The 27127-nt window shown below is 32.0% G+C and overlaps 1 protein-coding gene across 5 annotated transcripts in view; it reads left to right on the top strand.

Moving 5' to 3' along the window:
* Nucleotides 1–25140, top strand: part of Chd1 (chromodomain helicase DNA binding protein 1) — a 77498-nt gene extending 52358 nt beyond the window's left edge. For 2 of the 5 annotated variants that reach the window (XM_048811479.1, XM_048811480.1), the window contains exons 29-36: nt 727–855; nt 1303–1566; nt 1905–2045; nt 6745–6923; nt 10921–11017; nt 12120–12171; nt 12719–12929; nt 14728–15998. In XM_048811479.1, coding sequence (XP_048667436.1) covers nt 727–855; nt 1303–1566; nt 1905–2045; nt 6745–6923; nt 10921–11017; nt 12120–12171; nt 12719–12929; nt 14728–15073 — 1419 coding nt within the window. In that variant the 3' untranslated portion in view covers nt 15074–15998. Of the gene's footprint in view, nt 1–726; nt 856–1302; nt 1567–1904; nt 2046–6744; nt 6924–10920; nt 11018–12119; nt 12172–12718; nt 12930–14727; nt 15999–24218 lie in introns of those variants that run through there. The other 3 variants (XM_048811481.1, XM_015483900.2, XM_048811482.1) reach the window with 2 other exon arrangements.
* The last annotated feature ends 1987 nt before the right edge of the window (nt 25141–27127 follow it).

The raw sequence follows: 27127 nt of genomic DNA, 5'->3' as shown, positions 1-27127 counted from the left end.
GGGAGCTGTTTTATTGGAATGCATTAGACTTTAAGTAGTAGTACCAGAGGTCTCTGACCTTATTTATGTGGAAGCTCCAAAAAAAGACACTAAGAAGGGGATGATTGGAAACTTAAAGCAGCCATTAAAAGTTTACTTATGACTACAATAACTACCTGGGTACTACTAAAACTGATTTTTAATGGTATCTCTGGTACCATTGAATTTAATCAAGGTTGATAATAACCTAATTGTGAAAATCCACTTATATTACTCATTCCTGTTTTGTTTTGTTTGTTGTTGTTGTTGTTTTGTTTGAGTACTGGGGATTGAACTCAAGGGCTCTAGACCACTAAGCCACATCCCACTCAAATTACTTGTTTTTTAATTTAGAGACAGGTTCTCACTCAGTTGCTTAGGGCCCCACTAAATTACTGAGGCTGGCTATGGACTAAAGATCCTCCTTTCTCAGCCTCCCAAGCTGCTGGAATTACAGGCGTGTACCACCACGCCCGCCTTACTCATTTCTTGGCTAGTATTTATTAAAGTATGGGTGGGGTATATATTCTAACCTTTATATTTAGTATTTTTGAAGTTTTTAAATAATGAAATCTCTGGGCCAGGATGTAATAACATGTACCTAGCATGGTCAAGGTCCTGGGTTCAATTCCCAATGCTGTAAATGATAAAAATGAAAAATTTTTAAAAATTTGTGGGTTTGGTTAAAATAAAAAATAATGTTTTTAGGGAGGTTTAAAGAGAAGAAAAATAAGAGCTAAGAAGAATAAAGCAATGAAGTCTATGAAACTGAAAGAGGAAATAAAGAGCGATTCCTCTCCCCTGCCTTCAGAGAAGTCTGATGAAGAAGATGATAAGGTAAAAATGCATTTTTAGAACAGTAACATTTTCTATGGAGATGGGAACGTGGCATGTTTTCAAGTGTGTTACATTTAAAAATTAAGCTAAGGTCTGAAATCTTACTTTTTAAAAATATTTTTCCCCTCGTGGTGCATAATGTAGTCTCTTATAGAACAGAATTCTACCTATGCAGTGGATACATTAGATGCATAAAGCAAAGGTCCTTCCTTTTCAAACATTTGCCAATTAAATGAACTTCTCTCTCCTTTAAGGTTATTATTTGAATGGGACTGGCTTACTTTAGTTTATAGGAAGATAAACATTGCATGTATCTTTAAGGGGATTCTGGGTTATCTCCTTCAGAATCCACATACATGCAATACATAGTCATGCCAAAAAAAAAAAAAAAATTAGTCTTTGTCAAAATTCAGTTAGTAATACATTGGCCATACTTGCACTTTCTAGGATGAGATCACTTCTGTGAAACATCCAAATAAAAAAATTAAAACAGAAAGAGACAGTGAAGAAAAACCTGAGCCAGATGTTTGTATAAAGAAGGAATCAGAAGAGAAGAGGGAAGCAAAAGAAAAGGAGAATAAAAAAGAACTTAAAAGGGAGATAAAAGAAAAAGAGGATAAGAAAGATATAAAGGAAAAAGATTTTAAAGAAAAAAGAGAACACAAAGTAAAAGAAGCTATGCAGAAAGAAAAAGACATAAAGGAAGAAAAGGTATGCAATTCATAATGTAAAATTTAGAAAATAAACAATCAGCATATTTACATTTTAGGATACTAAATTGCATATCAGCCCATATAAGTCTATATAACTGAGTTTTTTAGAAGTATGTGTGGGAATATAGTAAAGGAGAAAAACAGGTTTGAACACATTTTAATGCCTTACATATATGGTAAACAATATAGGGTAGCTTTTTTTAAAAAAAGAAAATAGATAAAAATATTCAATGAGAATAAGCATGTGTAGGATAAATTGAGACAGTAATTGTTTTCTGAAAGTTTTAATCATTTTGCCTTTGCTGTTGGGTTTTTGTTTTTATTTTCTCTTTTCAGCTGGGTGAATCCAAGTCTGAAAGTAAAGAAAGATCCAAAAAATCTTCAGTGTCTGATGCTCCAGTTCATATCACTGCAAGTGGTGAACCAGTTCCCATATCTGAAGAATCTGAAGAACTTGATCAGAAGACATTCAGCATTGTAAGCAGTAGACTTTCTGGTTATTAGCATTAATTCATGTAACATTTTACTAAGTTGCAATTTCACCTATGAAATTGAGCTATGAATTAGAAATGTATTTGAATGTGAGTTCAGATTGATATAAATAATAGATTTAAATTTTAGATAGTGTGCTAAAATTAGAATCAGTTTTGAAAAGCCTTTAATAAGGATCGAAGGAGAAGGTTTTAGAGGGAACCATTTTCCTTTAGCTTTGGAATTTTAAGGTAAAGAATTGTAAATTCTTAAACCAGTAGGTTTAGTATTCTAGTGTTTCTTCTCTATGGTAAAACATTATTTTTATGTCAGTTTATTAGAAACCAGTATTTTTAGAATAGATAATAAAAATGGAAATGTTTTATTAACAAAATAAAAGAAGAAAAAATTATATATAAAATATAAACCACAATTTTTTATTACTAGATTGAGTAGACCTAAAATTGTACTGTTAAATTATTGTGAATGTTTCTGAACACACTCACTTTCTGTACTTATTTTGTTTCAGACTGACACAGGTTCCCATACTTTATTTTTGAACAACAACAGATTTAAACTATACTAGTTCTACTTGCTAGCATGCTTTTATGTTACTCAAAGTAATTGGTACTTGTAAAGTTTTCAAACAGTGCTCTCCTCCAAAAAGCTCCAGAAACATGAAAATTGATAGTGATTTCAGTAGAGGTTATGACTGAATTCAGGTATGAGAGTAGAATGATAGAAACTAAAAAGTCTAAGTATAGAGCAAAATTAGAAAGAAGTAATAATTATAGAGAAAAGGACTGAGTAAGACAAGATAGGTATCGAATTTTCAGAGCTTGAACCAGGATTATGATATGCACATTATTCTAGACTCTTAAGGATTTATACTAGTTGAGCAATTAACATACATCACTGGTTAGACTGGGTTATTATCTTTTAGTTTTATCATTGTTGTTAATCAAATACTTTACTTGAAAGATATACATTTTCCCTTCTAACACTAAATTTGTGATTGACCACTATGTTATTCTTCTTGCCCTCTTTTCACGCTTTTTCTCTCCTTTGGATGCTGACTGGAAAGTACTGATAAATTCTCATTCTCTGTAGATTTTATGACATCCCCTACAATAGCTTTCCATGCTTTCCATGCTCTTTTAAACATAGTAGTTCCTACCACATTTTCACAGTTTTCTTGTTCTGTTAACAGTTGGTATCATTCCAATCACTGAGAATTTGGAACACTCAAAGTAAGCTGCTCCTATCTACCATTTATTTATTTGAGCCATATGTGCTATTTTTGGCCTTTCCTCTTTTTTTTTAACAGAATTTTTAAAAAATTTGTTCTTTTTAGTTACACATGGCAGTAGAATGTATTTTGAAATACATACATGGAGTATAACTTGTCACTTTTGTAGTTGTACATGATATGGTTACACTGGTCCTTTGTTCATATATGAACAGAGAGACAAGTTATGTCCAATTCATTCTACTGTCTTGCCCATTCCCATCTCTGCCTTCTTCCTCCCACTATGACCTGTCCCATCTGATGAACCTCCCCACCTCCCTTTTCCTACATGTTGTAAGTCAGATCCACATATAGAGAACATTCAACCTTTGGTTTTTGGGGATTGGCTTATTTCACTCACTTAGCATTATAGACTCCAGTTCCATCCATTTACTGGCAAATGCCATCATTTCATTCTTTTTTATGGCCGAGTAATATTCCATTGTATATATGTACCACATTTTCCTTATCCATTCATCTATTGAAGGGTACTTAAGTTGGTTCCGAGTTTAGCTATTGTAGATTGAGCTTCTGTAACCATTGATGTGGCTGCTTTGCTGTAATATGTTGATTTTAAGTCCTCTGAGTATAGTACGAGGAGAGGGATAGTTAGGTCAAATGATGGTTCCATTCCAAGTTTTCTGAAAAATCCATACTGCTTTCCAGAGTGGTTGCACCAATTTGCAGTTGAACCAGCAACTTATGAGTGTGTACCTTTTCCTTAACATCCTACAGTGACCTTTCATTTTAATCTCTTCTGTAGCCTCATGCACTGGGATTCCTTTTCTCATTTTTAAGGATAACCTTTTTATTTGTGACTTTAATCAAGCCTCCCTATTTTCTATTGACTTTTTTTTTTTTTTTTTAATTCTCTCTATTTGGTGGGAGTGAAGAAGATAAAACTCCTCACTTGAATCAGCTCTCCCTACTCTATATACTTAATTACTGTGTAAGGTAAGATTGTTCCTCTAGCTTCTTTTCTTTACCTACATTTCCTCTTGAGCTTTGTAACTTTCAGGACACTGCTCAAATGAAAAGTTTTCTTCTGTGCACAATGTATGAATTTTCTCTTCATTAATTTTCAAATGATCTTTTGTATATCTTGGAAATGAAGAATGGAATAGTTTTAAACATGAACTCTGGAGCCAGACTTTCTAGGCTTACACTGGATTATATTATATTATACTTCTTTTTAAGGAATTCTGTTTTATTGGGAACTAGCTCTTAATAAGAAATTAAACACTCTTTTCTTGTTCTTTGTTCTGTTAGATATTTGCCGTATTGGCACTTCTTGATCTTCCTTATATTTCATTGATTTGTTTCAGAAATGATAGTGTAACTTAGTGCTAAGTTAAGAAATAGAGGATTTGAGTCAGTTGACCTGGGTTTGACTGTTGTCACCTTGTTCTATAAAATAGATAGAAAAGGACTATTGTCAGGGTTGGATGCGATACATTTGAAGCAAAACATAGCCTTTAGTACCTAAAAAGGACTTAATGTTAAGTATTATAATTTCTCCATTTCCTATCTTTAGACTTTAGCCTTGGCACACATTTTAGTCATCTATCCCTTTCTTCTCTGTTCACTTTCAAATTAGCAAATTCTTTTGGCTGTATACACAGAGACATCTCTAAATGTTCTTACTGCTTCTACCCTTCCACATCTACCTCAGTTTTTATTTCATACAGTAACCAGAGAGGTTTTTGATGGTTATCGGAAGAATAGAGTCATACCATGTTAATTCTGCATTTCAGATTCTCAAATGGTGTTTCCATCTTTTTCAAGATAAAAACAAAAGTAGAGCATCTGGTTAGCTTCCACCATCCTGCTATCTTTCTCTCACTTGGTTCCAGCCACGTTGGTATTCATTTTCTTCTAAACATATCAAACAGATTTTAGGACATTTGTACTTACTCTCCCCTCTACTTGGAATGTCATAACATTTTAAGGTGTCTTCTCAAATATCATCCTTTCCTAAAATCTTAATAAGTTAGGAAGCTCCTTGCTCTGATTTTTTTTTTTTTTTAAATCAAAGCTGTTACCATCTAACTCCCAATGTTTTGCTTTTTTTTTTTGTCTCTCTTAAGAAAAGTCCAGGTTTCAACATCACTGTCGGACTTACTGCTCTATTTCCTAAAAATAGATAATGACAGGAGTATAGCTTGTACTTAATATATATCGAACAAATTATTTTCTAGCAGGGTATAAACTATCATACCAAAAATTGGAAACAGAGCAACTATGGATAATGCTAAAATTATGTAGGAAATCAAGAATTTTCGCTTTTTTTAAAAAAGGCATTGGATGTAACTGAATTCTAGTTTGAACCAAAAGAATACATAATTCTAATGATACTTAACCTATTCTTGACAAAGAATGAAAAACTTCCCAACTGATTCACCAGTAAAACAGAATACAATACTCCTAAGCAAATCCATACCAATACAGTGGCCCTTTAGAGTGGTGGAGTAAGGATTTCTTTTTTTAATAAATGGCATCAACTAAATATGTTGTCTAACGTTAGCCTGTCTTCTTAGAATCAAACTAAATTGCTCCTCATGTATAAATTTGTATGGATATTTGTTTTTATATTTATACTCATAAATTTTATCTACAGCTTATCCTTTTAGTAGCATTTTTATTCTGATTTTGGTATACAGCCATAGTTTCTGTTAGTGTAATAAAACTGAATTATACAATTTTTGATGTCTCATCATTTTACCATGTAAGTAGTTATCAAGGAAAAGCTTAATCTCCATCACCCATCCGCTATTCTCCAACACTCAAAATATAAAAGTAACAAAAATTATCATTAGTTGGGTGTAGTAGTACACATCTGTGATCCCAGCTACTTGGGAGACTGAAATAGGAGGATTATGAGTTCAAGGCCAGGCTGAGCAACTTAGCCAGAACTTATCTCAGAAAGTTAAAAGGGTTGGGAATACAGCTCAGTTTTAGAGTGTTTTCCTAGCATGTGTCAAGCACTGGGATCAATCCCCTGTACCACCAAAAAAAAAAAAATTGTTGCTTTGTCTCAAAGATTTGGATTAGACAGCTTATACAACCTGTATTATATAAAGATCCATTTTTTTTTTTTTGCATTTTACTTATAATTATTATAGGTAAGTTTTACTCTGAAATGTATTACTCTTGCCATCTCTTAGTATTTTCTGTTTAAGTCTACTCAGAATGGGGCACTGTAGTATAAAGAACAATTATTTTTCAGCTGAGTAAATTACAAAGCTTTTGCTTCCTTAAAGATTGATTTTTAAATAATGAAAATCTTTGTATATTAGTTGTGTGATTTAACTGCATATTTTGCCACAAACATTGCTATATTTACTCACATAAATATCAATGAAATAGATCTTATTGAATTCATGTTTTTAATAAATTTATATCTTTCCCATTTTTAAGTGTAAAGAAAGAATGAGGCCTGTCAAAGCAGCTTTGAAACAACTTGATAGGCCTGAGAAAGGCCTTTCTGAAAGAGAACAACTGGAGCATACTAGACAGTGTTTAATAAAAATTGGAGATCATATTACAGAATGTCTGAAAGAGTATACAAATCCTGAACAAATAAAGCAGTGGAGAAAGTAAGTGACATAACTTTTCAGGAACTGGGCAATTTATAAATTTGTAACTATTTTGTGTTTTTATTTTTCTACCTCTGAAGATTAAGTGACAAAATAGCATCTAAAGAAGTAATGTGAGAGAATGTTTTAATTTTCTCCCTTTAATTTCAAAGCATTTTATTCATGAATGGTTATTTATCTATCATGATAAGCTACAGGTGGCATCTCTGCTTTTAAATAGGAAAAAGAGGTATTCATTTTAAAATAAAAGTCATTGTATTTTATTTTAAAATTTCTTTGCAATTCAGCAAATTATTCTCAATAACATCTTTAGAAATCAGTGTGCCTAAAGAATTTATTTTACATAAATTTAGCAGTTTATCTTCTGCATATGTATATAAAGTCATAAAAATTAAAATATTCCAACCAATGTAAAATGTAAACTTCTATTTTTTCCCTTTACTTAAAAAAAAAGATGGAACACAGTTTATCTTAATGTTGTAAGTCTGAGCTGTGATACTATTTTTATTTTACAAATCACATCTAAATGATTATCAGATCCAGATCAGAGTTAAAATTAAACCCAACTTCTAGACTTAATTAGGAAAGAAGACTGGCACATAACTGTCAGTGATGTCAGTTTGTTGACTTATTTGCTATATGCATTGTAGCTATATATCAAAAACAAAAAGTGTAAATAACTTACTGGAGGAGCTTTAAGGATTAAAATTTTATATATGTATATGTGTATGTCCATTCCTTGTTTCATTTCCTTTCTCGTAAGTTCAACTAGAACCCATTTATAAAAAGAAGCTAGGAAGTTGATTATAATAACCATTAGGCTTTGTACACAAGTACAAACTGAAATATAATGTTTAGAAAAACCAAATCCATGCATGGACAATAATAATAGTAGCCTAAATTTTTGCATGTATGAGATCTTGGAATGATTGCTAAAGTTGGCATCAGAAAATGTGCTTAGTGTCCCCATTTTTTACTTTGTAACCTTAAACAGTTATCAGTATCTTTGAGCTCCACTGTTATCTCCAGAATGATATCTGTATTCAAGCCCTTTTTAAACTGTGAGGCACTGTATGTTTTTTCAGTTATTTCATGGTAAATTTGATTGTATCATGATGAATGAGAGACCATGATCCTAAAGTACACAGTGTCTGACATAATCTTTTATTTATAAGTGGAATATAGACACATAGCAGTTTGCCTTTATCTGCAGGGTATATGTTTCAGGACCCCTAATGAGTGCCAGACACCAGGGATTGTACTGAACCATATGTATTCTAGGTTTTTGCCTGTATATAGATAACTACATTAATGTTTAATTTATAAATTAGGCACAGCAAGATATTAATGCCTTTTCCATCTTAGCTCAGTACTTGTACTGTATCTATAACCAACAAAAGGAGCATGTTTTTTTTTGTTTTTTGTTTTTAATCCCCTGCACAGTTTCACAGATACAAGATTGGTTCTTACTCTTGATCTTGGCAACCTAGTGTATGATTTTTTTTTTTCTTTATCTGTTGAGAACTTTAACCTTTCACATAAAAGAAACACTTTATGGCTTCTTTTTCTAAATTGGCAGCATTCACTTTGGGGGCCATAAAAAGGTTACTGGAACATAAGCACTACTTTAGCTCTGCAGTAGATCTGAAAACCAAATTAGTTACTAAATGACTAACAGGCGAGTAGCACGGCATGGGTATGCTAGACAAAGGGATAATTCACATCCCACGTGAGATGGAGTAGGACTGGGACCAAGTAGGATGGCATGAAATTTCATCCTGCTACTCAGATTGGCTCAAAATTTAAAACATTATTTATTTTTTAAGATTTTTTCCATTTAATATATTCAGACCATGGTTGGTTGTGGGTGACAAACCTGTGAAGGGGGTGGAGGGGGGCTGTTGTGCCATAAACAGAATTATTCCATTCTTCTCAAACCTTATTAATTCATAATGTTCTCCAAAGCCTGGAACCCTAGAAGAAGAGAAATGCAAGGAAGTTCAGTTATGTATATTAGACTTAAAGAATTTGACCATATTCCCCTTTATCTATTAACGTTCAAGATCTAAAGTTTAATTTGTTCTGTTAAATGGTTCCCAAACATAATCTTGACTATAGTTTGCTTACCTTTCATGAACCTGAAAAATAAAAGACAATGCAGTCATTATTCCTGATGCCAAATTTAGCTAATTTAATAGTGATTAATACAAGTAGATGTTATTTCAGATTTAGTTAGTTATTAGGAAGTGAGGAGAGAGTCTTTGGAAGAAGAGAGACCGGTAGTCAGGAGCTCTCTCCCCGCCCCCCCCATCCCCAGTCATTTGTCATTTTACCTCTAAAGGCCATGCTCCAGTCTGTTTTCTTTTCCAGATTGGGCAAATAATATTTTTTATTTTTCTCCCATTTCATTCTTAACTACATTGTTTCCATGTTCCTTGCTGTTAATTTCTCCTGCCACTTCCTGTCTCTGGTTATGTCCATTTCCCTTAAAGGGAAAAGGGGAACAGAAAGACCCCAACTGATAAATACTTCAGAGATTAAATTAGTTTTTTTTTTAATTATTTTTATTTTTGGCCTTGTCTGGTCATAACACCTCTAGTGCTTTTGGCCTAACAACAGTAATGTAGGTGATGTAATCAGAATCTAATTCCTGACTAGATTTTTCTAGAATAAAACATTTTTAAAAAGAAGTTAATTATGAATAAAAAAGTAGTTTAATAATTTTCTACCACCTGCTCTTGTGAATTAATTGTCGAATACAAGTATGTTAGAGATAGTCTGTAAATTCATTTGTTTTCTTAGCCAAGATTGCTTTTAAAAAACTTTAAATTATTTATGATTATAATAAACTGAAGAAAATTTTAAAACTTTAGTGCAGCTATACTTACAGAGAATATTCGTGCTTTCTGATGGAACCTAATATTGCATTTTTTTTGCTGTATCTGAAAATATAAAAAATATGTATTTAAGGCATACAATTTGATTATCTAATATACATATTTTTTAGGAAATCATCTCTAAAATTTTTCATTAATTACTGATGCTGCCTTTGGATGGGAAGAGAGGTCAAGATATATACCATCCAGTACCTTAGAGTGTCTGATCCTGTTACTTTTGTGACCATAATATCACTAAAAATGATAATTTCTGGACTGTGGTTGTAGCTCAGTGGTAGAGCACTTGCCTCACACATACGAGGCCCTGGGTTCGATCCTCAGCATACATAAAAATAAGTAAAGGTGTCCATCTCCAACTAAAAATATTCAAAAATGATTCTTTAAAAAATAACAATTTCTGCCAGGTGCAGTGGCTCACACCTGTAATCCCAGCAGTTCAGGAGGCTGAGGCAGGAGGATTGAGAGTTCAGAGCAGCTTCAGATAAAGCGAGATGCAAAGTAACTCAATGAGAACCTGTCTCTAAATAAAATACAAACTAGGGCTGGGGATGTCGCTCAGTGGTTGAGTGCTCCTGAGTTCAATCCCCACTACTCCCCCACATCTCCCCCACAAAAACAACTTTTTTGTGCGTGTGTGTGATGCTAAGGATCAAAACCAAGGCCTTGTGCATGCAAGGCAAGCACTCTACCAACTGAGCTGTATCCCCAGCCCCCAAAATAACAATTTCTAATTCATTAAGACCATTTTGTTGAGAAGCTTAATTCATATCATCTGCTGATGTTTCTACACAGGCTATTAACGTAACCCGATCTCATACAAAGTCTGTATAATAACACAAATCTCGAGAGTTCGTCCTTGGTTTGTTTACATATTTTGGGTCCATTTCAAATCAGGATTATTACTACTCTTCATTCCAAAATGAAGGGGTTTGAAAGAGAAATTAGAGCTGTATCATTAGAGTCTTCCAAAAATTAATCTTTTTAGACTTTGTCTCATTAATGGCTAATTTTACATGTATATGTGTTTTTGTCAGGGACTGGTGTTCTATGAAAAAGCTAAATATTTTCCACCAGAGTAATTTTATCTTTTTTTCTTCTAGAAACCTATGGATTTTCGTATCTAAATTTACTGAGTTTGATGCAAGAAAATTGCATAAATTATATAAGCATGCTATTAAAAAACGCCAAGAATCTCAGGTAAAATAGTGCATCATATTTTATTCTTTAATTTATGTCATTAAAGTCATGATTCATTCTTCAATACAGAATAATTCAACTAATAAATGTAGAAGAAATGAATGATACAGAAAAATCAACATTAGAAAATAACATCACTGGGTGTGGAGGTGCATGCCTGTAATTGCAGCTGCTCAGGAGGCTGAGGCAGAAGGAGCACAACTTCAAAGCTAGCATGAACAATTTAGGAAGATCCTGTGTCTGATATATAATTTTTTTTTTCAGTATTAGGGATCGAACCCAAGGACACATTACCACTGAGCTGTGTCCCCAGACTTTTTTATTTTTTATTTTGAAAACAGGATATTCCTAATTTGGTTAGGACCCTGAGTTGCCAAGTCTAGCCTCAAACTTGGAACCCTCCTGCCTCAGCCTCTGGAGTCAACTGGGATTTCAGGTGTATGCCATTGCGCCTTGCTAATCCTATCTCAAAAATAAAAAGGGCTGTGGGATATAGCTTAGTGGTAGAATACTCCTGGGTCCAATTCTTAGTACCACAAAAAAAAAATATATATATATATATTGTAGGTAAGATCCACAGAAGGAAGTTGAAATTAATGGAATCACAGAAAATGACGGTACGCTTCAAAAATGTCAAAGTTGTGCCAATAAGACTAAGGAATTATCACAAAATACACAATAACTAAATGTAACATGGAGTTCTAGATTGGATCCTGGAGCAGAAAAGAGACATTAGAGAAAATGTCAAATCAGAATAAAGTATATTTCAGTTAATAGTATTGAGTCAATCATTGTTAATTACTTGGTTTTGATCATTATTCTATATAAGATGTTAACTTTAGGAGAAGCTAGGTGAAGGACATAAGGGAATTTTCATTACTGTTTTTACAACTGTTGTGTTAAATATAAAATCTCAAAGTTGGTTTTAAAAAACAATCATGGGATAGATTAGAGAAAAAAGAAGATTTGTTAATGTTACATATTCATTTTTATGTCTTATGTGAAACTTTGTTATCAGAATTTCCGTTTTAAAGAATTCCACCTATTCCTCTGTTTTATAGGGGTATTTGAAGGCATTTAAAAGATTCTTTTTTTATTTTAGCAAAACAATGACCAGAACAGTAACTCCAGTGCTCATATAATTAGAAATCCAGGTAAGTAAGCTTTACTAACTGTTCTGGAAGATTAAAAAAAATTGTCTTTTGGGGGGCTTTAATCAAATTATAAAAAGGATTGAGTTGTTCCAATTTAAAAGTACCTTTATATTGAAAATACTATAATTTTCACATATTTCTACATTATTAGATAAAAATCTATTCTCTTAAACAGTAATGTTTTAGCTTATTATCTTTTCCATAAACCAGCCAACTTGTCAGTTTGTACAAGTTGTAAAATAATTTTTTAAGGTGAATATTTATTCTTTGTAATGTAACTTTGAATAATGTATTCTTTCTGTATAAGGGCACAAATATCTGAGAAATGGTGTGGGCCCTGTATTTATCAATTGTGAGTGGTTTTTTTTTTTTTTTTACATTTCAGAATCCAGTGACCTTTAGTTATGCTGCTTTTATAGACCATTTTAAAATGGTTTAACTGCCTATATTTGGGAAATGATTTTGTTTTGGCAGGAGTCATTATCTAGAAGTTGCTTTTACCACATATTTTAAAGTCATTAACAAAAGTTGGACTTTTATCCAACAGATGTGGAAAGATTAAAAGAAAATACAAATCATGATGATAGCAGCAGGGATAGTTATTCTTCTGATAGACATTTATCTCAGTATCACGATCATCATAAAGACCGTCATCAGGGAGATTCTTACAAAAAGAGAGATTCCAGGAAAAGACCATATTCATCATTTAGTAATGGTAAAGATCATCGTGAGTGGGATCACTACAAGCAAGACAGCAGGTAAATTTGACAATTTACTTTTGAAATTTTGCTTATTCATATCCTTCTCCTTTTAATTAAACCATACTTGCTGTATTTGACCTATCAACCAGTTAATTTTCACACAGTCAGTCTAGGTCTTGTTCTGTAAATGAGAAAAATTGACATACAGCACTTTTTTGTTGTTAATAAGAACTGATTTTCTGTATAAAGTGGGTTTTGGATTATAAAACTGAATCAAAATATGCAATGAGAGATGAAAGTTATTGTAAGGAGTTCTGTTCATGTGGCATTCATTATTGTTTAAAAGTACCTTTAAATTAAGAGGATATTTTATTTCTAATATATATCTACAATATTGGCTTTGGAGACTGTTGCCTCAAATATGTTTCAAAATATAGTAGGGTAAAATAGAACATGATGAAATAACGGTTCAAATTTGGTGAAGGGAATTCTGCATTTCATATTTTTAAAAAATCATGAGAAGAAAAAAATAATTCATATGAATACAATGTAACGTTAAACTTAATCTCAGCACTCTGGTATAGTCCTGAAAGCAGGAAGTTTAAAATATGTATTATTTTTATTATTTGAAACCTTTGAAGAATAAGCAGCCTGAATATATAATAATAGCACAATAGCATTTACTCCTTTATTGGTAAAGCAGTGTTTTTAATCATTACTAAAAGTAAACTGGGCTGGAGTTCTGGCTCAGTGGTAGAGCGCTCACCTAGCATGTGTGAGGCCCTGGGTTGGATCCTCAGCACCACATAAAAATAAATAAGTAAAATAAAGGTATTGTGTCCATCTACAATTGAAAAATAAATATTAAAAAAAAAAGTAAACTCAGAAACTTTAAGAATGAAAGTAAAGATCAGCAAGAAATTAGAAGGGCTGTGGATATAGCTTAGTGATAGAGTACTTGCTTAGCAGGCACGAAGAAGCCCTGAGTTTGATCCCCAGCACTAAAATGAGAAAAAAAAATTAGAAGACATTGTATTTAGTTATGCTCACAGCAGCAATTTCTTCTCTGAGAACCTCTGTCATACTAAACATAACCATTATAGAATGACTTAATATTAGAAAGGGGAATATAATAAAAAGAAAAAGGCATATTTGTAGTAATATATACTTATATATAATTTCACAGGCAATTTTGTATTGTTTTTAATAAGAACTTTTATTCAACCAAAAAACATACATTCAGTGTATTTTTTTAAACAAACATAGAAATTATTTCTCTTTAAATTACCACATTTATTTTTTAGCAAATTGCCACACGAATGGAGTAAAATCACATAATGATTTATGTGTTAAAACATTATAGACCAAGTTACCTTGAGGAAGGTTTTAATAGACTTCACCAACTAATGAAAATTATCCTTTATACATTATTTTAGACTGCATTCTAACATTTATATATTTTTTTTTTATCTTCAACATTCAAAAAAGGGTTGAATTTTAAGGTTTTTTTTTTTTTATATACTTGTTATCACTTTCCAACTTTCAGACAAGATGGATTATTACAAGTGCTTCATAGTATAAAAAGTAGCAGTTTTCTTAAGATGGGCATGGGAAATTATCTACTGACTGAGGTACTCAGTATGGATCACTTTAGTTTTATGCATTAAATAATTTTCTCAAAGAGATATTTCCAGTAACTTTAAAGCTCATTCTTATAGTTTAATGAAATACTGAGATTGTATACAATTAAAAGCATGTTTTAAAATATTATTTTTGTTTTTTAATAAAATTATTTTTGAAACATTTAAATTTAAATTATTAGTTTGACTAAAAAACCTAATTTCTTTCTTATTAGATATTACAGTGACAGAGAAAAACACAGAAAACTGGATGATCACAGGAGTAGAGATCACAGGTCAAATTTGGAAGGAAGTTTAAAAGATCGATCTCATTCTGATCATCGATCTCATTCAGATCATCGGTTACATTCAGATCACCGGTCAAGTTCTGAATATATACACCATAAATCTTCCAGGGATTATAGGTATCACTCAGATTGGCAAATGGACCACAGAGCTTCCAGTAGTGGCCCTAGATCACCACTAGATCAGAGGTCTCCTTATGGCTCCAGATCTCCATTTGAACATTCAGTTGAACACAAAAGTACACCTGAGCATACCTGGAGCAGTCGGAAAACATAACAAAAACTGATGTTTTGTCTTTCTGGACTTTTCTTTTAGCCATATATCATAAACCAACACAGTAATTGCCTTACATGACTTGAAAGATATAAACAGATCTTCTATCAGTAGCAGTATTGTTACTTCTTTCCAGGATGCAAGGTCTATTATCCCAACAGAAGAGAAAATATTTTTATATTTAAGGATTATGCTGCACTGTGCTACAGATATTGTAGTACTTTTTTTTTTATTTTTTAAAGAAATGGAAAATGTTTACTATAACAGGGACCTCAACACTGCCCTCGAATATAGGCTGGATAAAACTGTTTTTAAGTCAGTGATTTTAGACTGACCTTCATTTAAATTATGTTTGTATATGAACTTTACTCTGACCTGTGATCATGTTTCAGGAAGGAATGAAAGAGAGTTCTTTTCTTAATAAAGAAAAAACACTCAAGGACTTTGTTCACTTTCCAAAGCTACTTGTTTACATTGTACACTGCGACCACCTTGCCGCTTTTCATCACAAGCTTGAATATTTAAATTCTGTACTTATATCTGTAATATAGCCAGAAATTTCCTGTTTGTGATCTATTATTATGCCTTTTTACAAGAAAAAAATGGCTGTAAATTATTGTAAATGTATTAAATGAGCTTTCCTTACTTTCCTTCCCCTTCTCAGGCTTTTTTTTTTTTTTTTTCACTGTTCCTTTCCCTACCAACTCAGGCCTTCTTATTAAAAAAACAAACAAACAAAAAAAAAAAACAGTGTTAATAACACTTTTTAATGATTTGTCTTGATGGAATCATTGTTTAGAATGTAAAAAAATGGGGAAAGGCGCCACTTATTTCCATTAGTTCTCTTTTTTATATTGAATATTTTATTAGATACATGTGATGCCCCCCACCTTTTTTTCTTTTTTAGCCAATATTGTGTTTGTAGTTTTAAAAAAAATGGTGAAATAATATGAAAAATCTAAACTGCATGCTCTGGAAACATTTTTTTCAGATGCATTTGGTTTAAAAGAGTAGGTGTATGAACACTCTAAGAATCCAAAACAGCCAAAAGTTATTGTAAATCCATTTGTTTTCCCTTTTCATGTGGGCAATAATGTCAAATGTGCTATGCAGCCAGGTTAACATTTTAGACAAACTTGATTGACTTTTAATATAAACTGTTACAATGCACACTGATTGTATATAAAAACCTTATATATGACAAATTAAATTTAAGAAAAAGGATATGTGGGCTCCTGTACTTTTCTCCTGCATTCTTATTCCCTAAAGCACTTAATCATTTTTTCTCCCCCTTAAGTAATATTTAGCTACCAGAGAAAGGATATTTTGGTAAGCAGTTGAAAATTGGTAATGTGTAGTACTACAAATAATCAATTTTGAAGACTATGTACATCTTTCTATGAAATAAAACTTAGATCACAGAAATTTTTGTTGGACCATTTGGCTTTCTGCAGATAATATTTTAGGATGCCTTATTTATTCATAGATTTTTTATTTCTTGTATTCAGTGGGAAATTTTGAATCATGGCATACATTCATTCTTGGATGTTTGCTGTGATGTAACAAATTTGAACCTTACTTTTGACAAATGTAAGTATATGGACATATTTCTATAATATTCCTATACATGTCCAAATTGAATTGTTGTAGAAGCTTCAATCTACTAAAGTTTGTATATATATTTTTTTAATATTTTCCTTTTATCCAGTCAGTTTTAAAATTTATATGATGTGAATGAAATAACACCCTCCCTTTAAACACAGATTATTCTTTTAGATATAGTTGCCCTGAAGAATGATGATGTGTTTGTTCCTGATATCTGAAACATCATATGAAGGAATAACTCCATAGTTTCTAATTAAATATGAAAATGAAGAAAGAACTCAGTGCTGACATGTTTTTTTAAGTTTTCCACTTTTCTCCACATTTAATATAAATAATTTTATTGCACAAGAGCATTAGATTAAAAAAATATGCTGCTCAATATATTAACACAGCTAAGGGGCTGGGGTTGACCTTTCTTAATACATTATTTTTTAGTAAGCTGTGACATTTGCATTATATCCTTTTGTGCAAATTTCATAGAACAGTATTGTATTTTTGGAAATAGAATGAGCTCTAGTTTTCTAATATTTCAGTCAACTAGCTGAGTTGAATGAAGAATCTAATACTAACATTTATTGATAGTAAACATGTAATTATTTGTAAAATGTAATTATTTAGGAAAGGAACAAGCCATAAATATGTTAAGAAACAATAGAGAAGAACATGAGTACCTAAACAGGGATCATTTTCTATAAAAATGCTTACTTTTTTGTCTCTTTCATGCTCATTGTGCTTTACTATTTTTATCCATTTGTTTAAGCCTGAGAGATTTTGCATAACATTGTATCAGTCAACTCTCCACTTTAATAATATGCAATAAATGATTCTTATTAAAAGCAATGACCTCTCTGCTTATAAAGAAAATATTCCTTATTTAGGGTATATAGTTTTAAGACTATGAAAGCAGGAGTTTGAATGATTTCCTTCATTAGTTTCAGGGTGTGAGTGGCTTAATAAACAACTGTCAGAATTTTATATACTCTAGATTACATGTGATTTTTATTAAAAATCTGGTTTTGTAGTTTTTGTAATAAAAGATTGGGTAGATTGTGTGCTAACAGATTTATACAGATTATCATTTTCATGTGATTTGTCAAGAACATTACACGAGTTATTTGACATGTCTTTTTTCTCTGCATGTTTGTTTCTGACTAGAAAATTAACTTTGGATCATAATTAATTGCTGTAGCTTTATAAATACAAAGACTGAAAAGGGATGGAGGTTTAGAAAAGCAACTAATTTTTAAATATGGGATTTTTGTTTTAGGCTTACCCAGTTAATATCTGAAATATGACCATATATTGGTAAATGGGAGATAGTTTTAAATTTTTTAGTTTATTAGCAAATAATATAATTTTTTCTGAATAGATCTGTACAAACATCTTTATACAGAAATCTTTTTAAGCAGATTAAGTTCAAAACTCAAAAATATAAAATATTTACATATTTTTGTAGCACTGTATACAAGATTTTCAAAGAAGGAAAGTTGTTAAAAGGGAGACAACTGGAGAACAGTGCAGCAGTAAAAATATCTGGAGACATAACGTCAAAACTTCTGTATTAAAAATTCATAGGCCATTCAGTTGTAGATACTTGAAAGAAAATAATTCAATCAAAATTACATTTTTTTTTCCTGGAAATGGCTAATAAGTGATCTTATAGTACAATTTATGTGTAGTTTTTCATTTTTAAATTTTTTAAAAATTTAGGACCTAATGGGTTGATTTCCTTATAGAATATCTTGGGAGTCCTTGTAAAGGAAGAGTGAAGGATAGGAAATCTTAGCTATGTATAAAGATGAAAGATGTGATTACTTAGGAAAGAGGACTTAAAAAAATGTTTAAGATTCTTTTTCTAAGTGTCTATAGAAATTCTCCAGTGGACCTTCATGTGCTAATTTTTCTACCCTAACAGAATTCTAGCTACTTTGTCCTTTAGTTAAAAACAAAACAAAACAAAAACAAAAACACAAGTTGTAATATGAAGAAATATTAGTGGTTTAAACTCACAAATGAATGAGATATTCTTAATTTCATGGTCCACTCTACATTTGAGTCTTGATTTAAATATTAAACTGAAGGAATAAACAGTCTGAAACAATAATTCTACTAAAAGGGCTAAGATACTGATTGCATTGGTGATAAGCATAGTTTGGAAGAAAATGTCGCTTTTATTGTAATTGCAGTGTTATATACTTTTAGGCTTTCTTCTATAGAATGAACTGTGGAACTGAGCCGCCCACTGTTTATATTTTTTCATCTGTTTACTTCTCAAATCTTAAAGCTTTGTCTATGGTGTCCTAGAGTTTGATGGACTAGGTGGAGGTGGTTTTGTTTTTTGATTTTCTTAGCTTGGATGTTGTCTCAATTCTGTTTACTTTCCGGAGGCTGTATTGCTATCATATGACTTTTGATTTCTGTCCTTGTTTCAACAGCTTTTTTTTTTCTTTTTTGTGCTGAGTATCTTTGCTTTTAAGCACACCCCTGATCTCATCTCCACTTAAGTAATAGCTGGTGGATATCTAATCTTAAAATATGTAAAACCAAACACCCCTTTTGCACCAATAACATTAAAATGCCTTCCCCTTTTTTTATTACGTCTGACCTAACTAAGGTACTTTTCTCTCAGCTGTTTCCAGTCTTTTTGAATCACTACTACCATTGCAGCTCTTAGAACATGGAAGAATCCTTCTGGGTCAGCATTGTTCCATTAAAGTGTTTGTCTGATTTTTACCAAGCTGTCACCTCCTTTAGTTCACAGCTCAATTGTCATCTCAAATTAGTATCCTGGGTCCATCATTTTTAAACCCCTTACCTTGCTTTTTTTCCCCTAGCATTTCACCACTCTTACGTATTCTACTAGACCTTATGTATTTTGATCATTTGCCATTGACTACCTCCCCAGTAGAATGTAAGTTCCATTAGAGCAGGGGCTTTATTTTGTTAACTCACTGCTTTATCCCCAATACCTAAAATTGGATTTTTTTTTTCATTATTGTGGTGTTTTTCTCAGAAATGCCTATGTCCTATAAATGCCAATGTTGCCTGTCTTTTATCTTGCTATTGTTAACTTGATCCATTGGTATTATTAGTAAGTTGCATGCCTTATCAGTATCTTCTGAATACTTAAGTCTTTTTACTGCCTTCCAGTTTTTAAATTTTGCTGATAAAAATCACCTGGGGCGCTTGAAACATATAGAAATGCTTAAGTCATTTCTAGAAATTAAAATTGGCAGCAGGCAGGGAGAGACTCCAATTATTTTTTTTTTTTTTTCATTTTGCAAAACAGGGAATTGAACCCACAAATTTCTTCCATTGAGTTACATCCCCAGCTCTTTCCCTTTTTTATTTTGAGACAGGAACTCACCAAGTTGCCCAGGCTGACATTGAACTTGGGATCAACCTGCCTTAATTCTGGAGTAGCCTGGGTTACAGGCATAAGCCACTGAGTCTTACCAATAGTGTATTTATTTTGCTGACTTAAATAATCAATACAGAAATTAACTTCATTGTTACAAAGAATATACTTACATATAAACGAAGGATTGGTTTCAATAACTTATGGCTATTTAGGAAATAATGGTGATGTTATAGACATAATAGGAAAATATAAAACAATTTGATTTGTCTATCCCTTTACCCTTTGAAAAGAAATTTATTTTTAAATGGCTTGATACATTATCTTTTCCTACTCACACCTAAAGAACCCATCTTGTAAAGACCCTAATACAATAGAAACATGTTGCATTTCCAATGTTTTTAAAAGTAAAATTTAAAAATTACCATCTAGCCAGGCATAGTGGTGCCCACCTGTAATACTTTGAAGGCTAAAGCATGAAGATCACAAGTTAAAAGACTAGCCTCAGCAATATGGCATGACCCTCAGTAACTTAGGGAGACCCTGTCTCAAAAATAAATATTACTGGGGATGTAGCTCAGTCAGTGATAGAGTGCCCCTGGGTTCAATCTCAAGTAGCAAAAATAACCAAAATAAATCCTCTTGCTTGCTGTATTTTTCACATTAAAAAAAATCAGATCAAGTTTACATAAGTTAAATTCATCCTTTCTAAGCATATAGTGTGATTGGCTTTCACAGATTATACAGTTGTGTAACATTGTATTTATGGTACAAAATGTTTCCATCACTACTAATGAATTCTGTTTCTTTCTCCTCTAACCAGCCCCTGAAAACACTGATATTTTCATATAGATACTACTTTATCCATAATGTCATTTAATATATTGTCTTTTGAGTCTGCTTTTTACTTAACATAATGCTCTTGTTCATCCACGTTTTTGCATTTAACAGTAGTTCATTCTCTTACTGCTGAAAATATACCTTGTATTGGGTATGTTACAATTTGTTTATCCACTCAGCAGCTGGATGAAAAAGTTGGATTTTCAGTCTTGGCTATTATGAAAATGGTAGAAACATTCATGTACAATTCTCTAGGTAAACATGTATTCTGATTTTTCTTGGGTAAATTTCTTGAAATAGTATTTTCAGGTTATGTGTTTTACTTTATTAAAAAAAGAAAAAACTGCTGACTTTCCCAAGTTGAACGTACCATTTTACATTCCTCCCTCTTATATATGAGAGTTCTTAATTACTCTATGTGTGAGATTTTCTGTTGTCAGTTTTTAAAAAACCTTTAAAACCTTAGCCATTCTAATAGTAACTCACTGTGGTTTTAATTTTCCCTAATAACTAATGATGTTGAACATCTTTTAATGTGTTTATTTGCCATCCTTTTCACTGGTATGTTCAAATTTTTTCCAATTTTATGAAATATAATTATTGATACAACTCATTAGTAAACTTTGCAAATATTTTCTTCTAGTTTGTGGTTTGTCTTTATTTTCTAAACATTGCTTTTAAATGTAGAAGTTTTAATTATTAAATTCTGTTTATCATTTTTTCCTCTTTTCTTTGTATAAATATTTACCTAAACTAAGGTCACACACGACACTATAAGGATTATACTTTTGGGGGGTGGAGTGGGATTGAACTCAGGATACTTAACCACTGAACCATCTCTTCATCCCTTTTTTTTGCTTTTTATTTTAAAACAAGAGTCTCACTAAGTTGCTTAGGGCCTTGCAAAGTTACTTGATATCTGGTTTTAAATGCCTCAGTCATTTAAGTCTTTGATTAATTTTGAGTTTGCCTTTCATGTATAGTGTGCAGTCTGGATCAGTTATAGTTTTGTTTGGATATGTATATCCAGTTTTTTCAGCACCATTTGTTGAAAAGACTTCCATTGAATCTCAATTTCACTTTTATTGAAAATCAATTATATATATGGGTCTGTTTCTTAGCTCTCTATTCTGTCCTATTACTTTGCATTTGTCTTTATACCAACACCACACTATCTTAATTATTAATGCTTATAGTAAACCATAATCAAAATTATTTTAGCCTTTCTAATTTCTTTATGTTTCCACATTTTATAATCAAATTTGTCAGTGTCTACCCAAAAGCATACTAGGGTTTTGATTGTGATTGTACTGGAAAACACTGATAATTTAACAGTACTGAGATTTTTCTTTCTTTTTTTTTTATTATTTATTTTTTAGTTGTAGTTGAACACAATACAATGCCTTTATTTCACTTATTTATTTTTATGTGTTGCTGAGGATCAAACCCAGGGTCCTGCACGTGCCAGGCGAGTACTCTACCACTGAGCCACAATCCCAGCCCCTTAATACTAAGATTTTCATCGCATGAACATAGAACATTATTTTCATTATTTAGAATTTTAAATTTCTCTTGGTGTGTTGTGGTATTTCAGTGTACTAATCTTGCTTCTGTTCGTATTTTAGATGTATACCTAAGTATAAATTCATATTTTTATGCTATTGTAAATAATTTTATGTGATTTTTGAGAAATCATTTTTTGGATGTAACATTTTTTCTTGACCTTATTATAATCACTAATTAGCTCTAATAGGTTCATTCTAGATTCTTAGAGGTTATATTTTATTTGGTTTGGCTTTTTTTGGGGGAGGGGGGGTACAGTACTGAGCATAAATCCTAAGGCCTTCCATGCTAGGCAAGTTATCTACCACTGAGCTACATCCCTGCTCCTTTTTATTTTGAGAGGATCTTGCTAATTTGCCCAGGCTGGCCTCAAACTTGGAAAAGAATGGACAATTTGCTGTGTGGGATAGAGGAAGTTTTTAACCATTGTGTTTGGTGTTAACTGAAGGAGTTTATTTTTTGTAATGCTCTTTATCTTAAGGACATTTTCTTCTAATTCTAGTTTGCTGAGAATTAAAAGGAAAATAGTATTTGCATTTTATCCTTAAAATAATCCTAAGTGATTGTTTATGGGATATGTTTATCTGTTGCACAACTTTTCAAACTATAGATTCAGATTATAGGAGTGCCATACTCTTTTCCTGTTACATATTGGTTTCTCACAGTGCTTGCTTTTTATCCAAGAAATGACCAAATAAGAGCTTTATAATGTGGGATCTAATGTTGAAACTGAACTGTCTTAAATTGACACAGGGATGTTTTCACTGCATTTGTGACCACAAGCTGTAGTCCACATTCAGCCTTTAAGAATTATTAAAATTTACCTGGTTTATACTTACCTATTTTAAGCACTCTTTCTGTCATGCTGTGCCTCCTTACTGTAGTTTATGTAGTTCTGTAGTACTGTAATTCAGAATCTTTCCACTCTTTGCAATTCAGCTGACTTGGTTACCTGGTAGCCTCTGCTCAAATTGGTTTTAAAAATAACTAAGATTTTATAGATTATCCATGTTTTTTCTTGTTAGGTTGAGAGGAGTGTTCTTTGATAGTTATCTACATCCTAAAAAGGGAAACTCAAGTTTTTCTTTTAGTCATCTATATTGAGAATACTATACATATAATAAAATGCATACAGGTACATTTGGGCAAAAGAATATACTAACATAAACACAATACAATATTTCCATCACCCCAAAAGTTTTCGTTGTGCCCCTTCTATGTCAAATCCAATTCTGAAACTGGCCCAGACATCTACACACTAATCTGCTTTAAATTCTGTAGTTTAAATTTATCTTTACATTAGAGTTTAAAACCACTGGGATCATACAGTGTACATTCTTTTATTAATCTAACTTGCTCGGCATAGTTTGGGTTTTTTTTTTTTTTTTTTGGTTTTTTTGTTTGCTTAGTTTTGTTTTTAGATTAGTATATGTTGCATCTATCAGTAGTTCATTCCTTTTTCTTTTTTTTTATGGTGGGTTTGGGGTGGGTACTGGGAACTGAATCTAAAGGTGCTTTACCACTGAGCTACCTCCCTAGTTCCTTTCTTTTTTATTTTGAGACAAGGTCTTGCTAAATTGCTGAGGCTTACCTAGAGCTTCCAATCCTTCTGCCTCAGCTTCCTGAGTTGTTGGGATTACAGGTGTGGGCTACCACATCCGGTTTCATTCCTTCCTGTAATTGCTCACCTAACAAAGGGGTTTCCAGTTTTAGGTTAATATCAATAAAACTTCCATAAACATTTCTTTGCAAGTTGCTTTGTGTATATGTTTTCTTTCTCAGGAAAATACCTTGAAAAGGAATAATGACAAGTACACGACTGAACTTTTTAAGAAGGTACCAGACTCTTCAAATTGGCTCTACCATGCTGCAGTACATGAAAACTCCAGTTGTTTTGTATCTTTGACAGCACTAACTATTGTTAATATATTTTAGGAATTACAATAATTGTGCAGTGGAATCACATTATGGTTTGAATTTCCATTTTATTAATGACTGATGAACTGGGCTTTTTTTCACATGCTTTTTGGTCATTTGTATTTCTTAGGTTAAGTATAATTTTCTGGTCATTTTGTATTTGGTTTGTCTTCTTTAAAGCATTTTTTAAGTATATCATGAGTACAAATTCTTTATTTGATATCTATATTATAAATATTATCTTCTAACACCTTGTTTTTAACAGTAATTTCAAAGTACAAATGTGTTTAAATTACATTTACTAATTTTTTTCTTAATATTTAGTATATTTTGTATCCCACTCAAGAAACCTTTTCCTAAAGTCACAGAGATTTCCTGTGCTTGCTTTCTTAATTTTTTAATTGATACATAAAAACATAATTGTACATGTTTATGGTGTACCATATGATGTTTTGATACATGTATACACTGCATAAGGTGTAACTTTTTAATATCCTTTTTATATGGGGTGTGTTGAAAAGTGTATTCCTCTATTTTATGGAAGAGTTTTGTATAGGAGTATAATTTCTTAATTAAATGTTTGACAGACTTCTTTTGACCAGGAAGAACATTTGAAATTGGTGTAAGTAGATATGAGATTATTCATATTTTCTATTTCTTCCGTCAGTTTTTATAGTTTCTTCTATCTTTTAAGGAATTTGTACATTTCCTTTAGGTTGTCAAATTTTAGGAGGGGTATATAGTTATTCATATTTCCTGTAAATGTAAAATGCAATCTGTAATGATATTTCTTTTTTGTTTCTAAAGCTTGTCAATTTTATTCATTCGTTCATTCATTTAATGTACTGGGGATTGAACCCAGGGATGCTTTATCACTGAGCTACATCCAGCCCTTTTTATTTTTTGAGACAGGTTCTCATAAATTTGCTGAGGCTGACATAAAACTTGAAATCCTTGTGAGTCACAGGGATTATAGGAATGCACCCAGTTTATTGATATTTTTAGAACCGGTTTTTTGTTTTATTAAATTTTTCTTTTTTCCTTCTTATTTGTTACTTTCAAAAATAGGTTTAGAGCATTTTTAGGTTCACAGCAAAATTGGGAAATACAGACATATCCTACGTTCGCTCTGCCCCCACTCATGCGAAGTATCGCTGTTGTCAACCTCCCCTACCAGTAATTCATTGCTACATTGATGAATCTGCAGTGACACATCATTATCACCCAATGTCAATAGTTTACATTAGGGCTCACCCCTAGCATATATTCCATGGCTTTGGAGAAATATATAATGACATGTACCCATATTTTTAGTATCATACAGAGTATTTTCAGTGCCCTAAAATTTTTCTGTTTATTCATCCTTCCCTCTGCCCTAATTCCTGGCAACCACTGATCCTTTTAATTTTGCCTTTCCCAGAATTGTAAAACATAGATAGCCTTTTCACATTGCCCTCTTTCATTTATGCACTTCTTGTTTTTTCATGACTTGGGTAGTGCATTTCTTTTTAGCATTACGTAATATTCTCTTGTCTGGATGTACCACAGTTGTCCATTCATGTTATAAAGGACATTTTGATGGCTTCTGAATTTTGGTAATTATGAATAATGCTGCTCTGAGCTTTGGTGTGAAAATTTCTTATGGGCATAAAATTTCAACTTCTTTGGATAAATACCAAAGAGCACTACTGCTAGATAGTGTGGAAGAGTGTGTGTAGTTTTGTAAGAAGCTGCTAAACTGCTTTCCAAAGTGGCTATATCAATTTGCCCTCAGACTAGCATTGAATAACAATTCTTGTTGTTCCATATTCTATTCTTGTCAGCATTTTGTGGTGTCAGTGTTCTGGATTTGGACCATTCCAATAGGTAGGTAGTGATATCCCTTTATTGCTTTAATTTGCATTCCCCTACTGACATGTGATATGGATGACATGGAATATCTTTTCTTATGCTTATTTGCCATCAGTATGTCTTCTTTCAGGAGGTTTCTCTTTAAGTCTTTGCCCCGTTTTGAGTTGTTTTCTTTTTGTTGAGTTTTAAACACTCTCAAATATATTTTGATAGCAGACCTTTATCTGATGTGTCTTTTCCACATATTTTCTTCGAGTCTTCAGCTTGTCTTTTATTCGCCTTCTTTCACAAACCTGAAAATTTTAATTTTAATAAGTCAAGCTTGTTATATTTTTCACAGCTTGTGCCTTTGTTTCCTACCTAAAAGGTCATTGCCAAGCTTAAAGCCATCCGGGTTTCCTCTGTTGCTTGTCTCTTTATTTGATTGATTTCTGTTCTCATATATTTTCTTCTACTTACATTAGGTTTAGAATTTTTTGTTTTGTTTTGCTTTTGCTTATTTTGTAATGTGATGGTTAAGGTCATTGATTTTTGAACCTTGTTTTTATTCTAACACAATCACTAAAAGCAATAAATTTCCTTCTAAGCACTGGCTAAGGGGCATCCCCCAAGTTTTGCTATATTGAGTTTTATTTTCAATTCAAAATGTTTTTTTTTAATAAAAATGAGACCTTTATTTGCTTGTTAATGTATCAAAACATTAAAACTGGAAAATTCAGCCAAGTTCTTCACAGTTTTGATTGAAAATATCTTTTAAACTCTGCAAATTTGATTCCCTTTCTTAAGAATCTCAAAAGAATATGGGTCAATCTCAACTTCACAAACAGTTTGGTGCCAGGATCATTCATCTATTCATCCTTTCACTTGTTCATTCCATTGGTTATTCTTTTGTCAGTTCCTTTCTTTGTTTCTTCTTTTATTTT

The sequence above is a fragment of the Marmota marmota genome, unplaced genomic scaffold (genome assembly GCF_001458135.2).
Source record: "Marmota marmota marmota unplaced genomic scaffold, marMar, whole genome shotgun sequence".
Classification (NCBI taxonomy): Eukaryota; Metazoa; Chordata; class Mammalia; order Rodentia; family Sciuridae; genus Marmota; species Marmota marmota.
The sequence above is the reverse complement of the archived record's forward strand: the minus strand, read 5'-3'. Positions and strand labels throughout refer to the sequence as shown.